Source organism: Hyalella azteca, unplaced genomic scaffold, assembly GCF_000764305.2.
Source record: "Hyalella azteca isolate HAZT.00-mixed unplaced genomic scaffold, Hazt_2.0.2 contig6160, whole genome shotgun sequence".
NCBI lineage: Eukaryota > Metazoa > Arthropoda > Malacostraca > Amphipoda > Hyalellidae > Hyalella > Hyalella azteca.
The window spans coordinates 313,460-319,450 of NW_025936328.1; the positions used below are offsets into that span (position 1 = coordinate 313,460).

At 37.4% G+C, this 5,991-nt stretch overlaps 1 protein-coding gene across 1 annotated transcript; it reads right to left on the reverse strand.

The window, feature by feature from the left end:
- Nucleotides 1-414: 414 nt before the first annotated feature.
- Nucleotides 415-4,998, reverse strand: LOC108670182. The gene is made up of 8 exons (XM_018157642.2): nucleotides 4,756-4,998; nucleotides 4,297-4,393; nucleotides 3,214-3,298; nucleotides 2,696-2,943; nucleotides 2,201-2,281; nucleotides 1,669-1,754; nucleotides 1,255-1,374; nucleotides 415-801 (listed from the first exon to the last, which is right to left on the reverse strand). The coding sequence occupies exons 1-8, from the start codon at nucleotides 4,816-4,818 to the stop codon at nucleotides 532-534; spliced, it is 1,050 nt and encodes a 349-aa protein (XP_018013131.1). The 5' UTR covers nucleotides 4,819-4,998; the 3' UTR covers nucleotides 415-531.
- Between the last annotated feature and the right edge of the window lie 993 nt (nucleotides 4,999-5,991).

The window sequence follows — 5,991 nt, forward strand, 5'->3', positions numbered from 1 at the left end:
ACTGGTGTTGCTTGTGATGTTTCTAGCATGGTCTGTGACTTTGTTGCTCATAAGCCAATCGCACCAGTGCATTTTTAGGCGGACCGTTGACTTCAAGACTAGTTTATGAGTATAATTTGAGGCCCACGGCTGCATTCTCCGAATTGAGCATTAAATTTGATACAAATACGCATGCTGTAAGAATTCTGCAATATCTAGAATTGACGACAAGCTAGAGTTAGCCTAATCAACGCCAACACCATTATTGTTATTAATATGAAAAAATAACACAATCCTCTCACAGATTTCATTTTTTTTTCGCTTGGTAGACATTAGATTACCTAAAGAAAATCTTTGAAAACGTTCTTATTTCTGACTTAAGACATTGAATGTTGGTAACAAATTTGCAGCTTTAAATATGTTATGATCCATTCATACGAAAAACTTATATTTTTCAATTAAATTTGTATCATATCATTTGGAGCTCCGTTCACTTGATTCGAAATTGACTCATGATAAAAGAAATCGATTCAATGACCATTTATTTCAGATTCAGTCGCCCCGTGACTTGGCTGTTGGTTCCAACTCATCGGGATTCACTTCCAGAGGTTCGTTCTTGAACGACATCATGAGTGACAAAACAACCTCACTTAAGAACTCTTCGTTTTCGTAGATGTTGGAGAAGTCGGATGAAAATTTTGGTCTTCTTTTTGTTCTTTGAAGACTTGCGTTTGTCTGACTCCGCCACAATGTTCGATACATTTCAGGCATGAGACTACAGACAAAACAATGTTCGTGAAGCTCTCGGAGCTGGTACTGGAGCTGGTGGACATATAAGTACTGACTCAATAACAGCGCATTATTAGGACAAAGTTAACCGTATGAATTAACGACGGAATACTACGTGCGCGGAGACACGTAAAACGAGAATAGGAGAACAAGATATTAAACAAATATTGTTCACATATCATCAAAGAATTTTTTTCATATTATTCATCCAGGACCTGAACTGCTCAACTAAATTTTATACGCGTAATTTTTTACGATTCATAGCGGAACATGATATCTGACAATCAATATAATATTATTATATTAATTTTATCCCTAAATTAATTTCTTTTATATATTACATGCTTGATTTGAACGGTTTTACTACGTTATGATTAATTAATATTCGTTATCATACAAATTTTATCCGTAAATTTATCTCTTCAATTCATGCTTGATTTGAACGGTTTAATTACGTTATGATTAATTGACATGTGCAATTCTTACCGCTTGGTGCACCGGTTCCAGTTCTGCCAGCACTTCTGAATTTATCCGAGGAACACTGTCAGGATCATTGCCGGATTTAACTAACTTCGTCATGAGTTTACCCAGGAAATTAGGAGCGACCTGATGATCATATGAAAAGGTGAGCATTATCCCATAAATGAAATTCATCATAAGTTTTCATATCTCACCATCAGCTAGGCCATGACCATGTCAACTGATAGTAGTTGACTTTGAAAATTTATTGAATACATTTTTCCCTATATGATCCATATTATACGGCATTTCTCACTTTATTTGGCTGTTTTTACAACTAAATTAATTTTAGTTTTCAGACAACATTTCTCTATTTTTCGCAACGTACTGTAAAATAATTGTAGCTAATATGAAATGTTATAATTAATTATTACTCCTCACCCGTTCAATGTTATTCAGTAGCAAGCGATCGTGGTCCTCCTTACCCAAGGTCTGGAGATGAAGTGTCTCAGAGAGCACAACCAAACCTGTTGATTTGAATATTTCATATAACTCATCCAATGTCTTACCGCATAAAAATTCCACAACAAACATTTCTGACATACATTTGCAACACAATATTCAGGCAAAGGTTACCTGTTTTGGAATTTATTTGCGTTCTGTGCAAATGCAATGTATTAGAATAGAATAGCGGTTTCAGCGTATATTAGGCCGTAGGCCTGTCGCATACAGGCCAATTCTTAACATCGCAGGCGATTCTTAACATCGCAGAATATTCACAGCTTGTTGCGGTCTCGAACGCGCAAATCACTGCTTAAATTTTTGCTTTGCTTAACCGCCCGCGGCCTCTTTGCCGATTCTGACCAGAAACTGGCGCATGCACAGAGCTGCATTAGATCGAACCCGCGCCTCTCTGCGCCAATCTTGGTACTCTGAACCACTGGGCCACCCTGCCCAGGGTCCAGCTACTCACTGGTAGACACCATAGCTGTGGTGGTGACTGACAACTCCTTCAGTATACTGCGGAGAGTACCAGCAGCTCTGTAGTACGACTCTGGAAGCAAGTAATAGCGGTTTTCGTGTATCAGGTGAATGGACTAAGGTAATCAGCGATAGGTAAAGAGAGTCTACAAATCAAATAATTATACCTGCTGAGATTGAGCTTTTGCTAACTAAAAATTGATGGATTCTCCGTTATACGCTCACAAATAGAGATATAATTTTTTCTGTTTATTTTTAAATTAACATACTGCAAAAAAAAAGAAATTAGAACATCCAAGGAAAAGCATTCTTACATTCCATCAGTCATACTAAATCTATGATGAAGTTTATTTTATTTATGTGTTGATTTATCGACTAACATTCTACTTTTAAAGCCATGTGATGAAGGTCTGCAAATGCACACTGAAAAAGGTGGTAGCCTCCTACGGATTTGATAGCAAAAACACACGAGTAAGGGTCGACTAACCTTCTACTTTTAAAGCCATGTGATGAAGGTCTGCGAATGCATACTGGAAAGGGTGGTAGCCTCCTACGGATTTGATAGCAAAAACACACGAGTAAGGGTTCTTGAGACGACCAAACCGATCATCAAATCGTTCGTGAACCCGGGTCAAATTGACCCATGACGTGACGACGGCTTCATAAACCTCGGTGTAATAGGCATTTAGATTCGCTTTGATGTTGCCGAAGTATTTCTCACGATCCAAATGATACCTGGAACATGAAAAATTAAGATCCTAGTGTGTCCGAACTCAAATAGTTACCTAATAACAATTGTAGTCATGAGACCGAGATGAGATTTTCAATTATCCGAACGCTATTTGCTACATAGAGTGCACTTGCAGTTTCTGCATGAGAAACGAAATTGATGAGTTGTCAACAATTATTTGAGTAGATGGGGATGCAGTTTCGGGCCAACTTGTTCTTAAGATCTACTCTGCGGAATTTATTCTAAAAATGTATTTAAAAATTCGCAGCACTCACATTGGAGAGCGATCGACTTGCGGCTCCAACTGAGCAATGCCGTTGCTGAGGCCGTCCAACAGTCGCGTTGTCAGTTCGTCCATTTCTTCAATTTAAAAATTCGTACATTAAATCATTGAATCTTACCAACTCTTATTATTTACGATTAAGTGGATGAAATTTTTATATTTTTCATTATAAATTTATGTAGATAGGCAAATACTCATTAAAGTCTCGTTAAATTATTCAATACAACTTGCAGACGATACATTCTATTTCAATTAGGATCCGTACGACCATCGAGTTGTTCATAAACATCCAGCATTCAATCAGAAAATACGTTAACCTGGTTCAGTGCTCATGCAGTGTTCCTCTGTTCAATGGATATACCGGTTCCACTCTTAAGATATTCAGGATATTTGAGGTCACACGAGTTATTGACAAACAAGCAATATAAATCCGTATTGTCATGTAAAAATTTATGTATTCTGATACGATATCGAGATCTCTAATTATTTTGAAAGGCTCGAATTTGGTATTCTCTTGCCCGCGTTGCTTCCGTTGTATTCAGTAATGTTCAGTATTTTGCTATAAACACTATGACCGGCTTCGAATCCATCGGTTGTGCCTCAGTACGCTTCAAAATTAAGGCGAGAATCAAGCAGCAAGATGCCACTGACAAAATTTTTATGGTATTCTGAGGATTTATGTGATCTTGCAGTTGTTGGGATACATGGAGACAACCAAAACAAATAAAAAGAACAAACGATTGTTTTCGATAATGATAAAATTCAAAGCATTCAATGGACGAAATGTGTTGCCGAAAGTAAGTCTAGATGTGCGCTAATATTTTAATTTTGGCTGACATGTGAGGCCACTGGCCTCGATCTTCTCTCAGTCAGACAATGACAACTCAATTACCCTGAGCACCCGGCGAAACTGTCCTGACTTAATTTGCTTGGTGGTCTACGTAGACTCCGTAAATTTAACCTAATACTTCCTAATTAATTGATTATTTTATAAATGTTACAGATTTTCCACTCATGAATCAAGATAATACAGCTCGAAAAGCTGTTACTTTAGTACTTTAATTCATAAATTTACCGTCAAGAGTTTTTCGGAGCCAAGGAAGCACTTCAAACGTTACGATGGTGCCAGGACCATCAACGTCACATTTTTTGTCCACTGGCCACGCATTCTCCTGCAAAATATCAAGCGGAAAGGAAGAATAATGCTAATGGAATAGAATCACAATAATTTGATACTTTGAAGTCGTATTAGGTTCACACTCAAAATTTGAACCATATTTGTGGTTATACGTCGATTTCAATTAGATATTTCGAACAGGACTTCCAACAAACTATGACCATATTTGTTATAGCTTGCCAATGTAGGATAGGTACAAACAATCTTTTACTCATAGATTAAATAATGGGTTTTAAATATTCTAACAATACGAGCAACACTCTCGAAAAAAACATCTATAATTTTAGCTTCAGTTTAAAAAATTACGATACTAAAAATGTAGCATAAATATAATATCCATTACAATAAATTTCTCACTTTTTTAGCAGCTGCAGCCAAAGCCACGAAAATGTTCAAAATCAGTAAAATCAGGGTTTTCATATTTTTCAAATTTATACGTATAATTCACTGCTTAGATGGTAAATAACACAATTTTACTACAAACCAAGGAACATCAAGAGAAAATTCGAATGCGAAATAAGATATATTAAATCAGAGAATTAAATTCAATACAATTCATGTATCTGTTACATGAAGGGGATCAAATGCAATCTATAGTTGTTAGAGTAGGCACCAGTACTACTGCTTGAGACACCGTGCTACGACCTTCCGCAAGCTCCGTGAGAAACTTTGCAGATGCTGATTCCACAGCAGATAAAAATCACAATACTAGTCTGCAATGCCGTGATACCCTTTTGCATTAAAATTAAATAAGAATATTAAAATTTATTGCCATTAAATGAGTCTCATTGGGGTCATTTATATTAAAATGCTTTATTACAATCACTTTGTCGGTAAAAAAATCGGTCAAACGTATGCCGATTTTACCGATGAATCAACCGTTCTCTGGACTAGCTGCAAAATCAACCACAGACGCGCAGAGGTTGCGGGGGTAAAGCAAGGCAATTAGTGGCAGAGTGTAATGACATCGGTGCAGTAGACTATGAGGCCATGTTAGGTCAGTCGCTGATTCCAGCCAGACGTCACAGAATTTTCATTGCTATCTGGCGCGAACCCTGCAGCTACCGGTGACAATTTTAGTTGCAATCGGCTGGATGGTTGGATGGTTAGGAGCAGCAAGATTTTTGCGTTTAGTAGCTTTTGTGACCCGTTGCTAGCTCTGTGAGGCAAATTACATGATGATGGGCGACCGACCAGAGATTGCCATCTGCAACTCAATCGTACTCTACGCCATATATAGCAAGCGTCGTCAGAATATTTCCCCATTGATATTTCTCCTCCTGATTTTCAATTCAAACAACAAAATAAAAATTCACTAACTAAACCACCAACGACATATAACTCGGTCAATTGTGAACCAATTGTGCAAGAATAGAAATTATACTTAGTTATCCTTAAATTAAAATCGAGTATATTTGTTCAAAGTAAATAGCAGTTTTTAGCGCATTTTCTCATTTATGGAAAAAATGCACTATTGTGCTCGCCATGTCCGTCTGTCTGTCTGTCTGTCCGTCCGTCTGTCCGTCCGTCCGTGACCTCAAGTTTTCGTCGACGAGAAAATGCGCTCACTGCAGTGAGTACCGAGTTATATTT

What these genes read in the sequence shown, in the direction of transcription:
- LOC108670182 (XM_018157642.2), bottom strand. Translation starts at nt 4,818, where the DNA reads ATGAAAACCCTGATTTTACTGATTTTGAACATTTTCGTGGCTTTGGCT. An exon ending in CACAGCTATGGTGTCTACCA is followed by an intron (nt 1,755 to 2,200) that starts GTGAGTAGCTGG and finishes TCAAATCAACAG; the next exon opens with GTTTGGTTGTGCTCTCTGAG. An exon ending in TACTGAATAACATTGAACGG is followed by an intron (nt 1,375 to 1,668) that starts GTGAGGAGTAAT and finishes TATGATCATCAG; the next exon opens with GTCGCTCCTAATTTCCTGGG.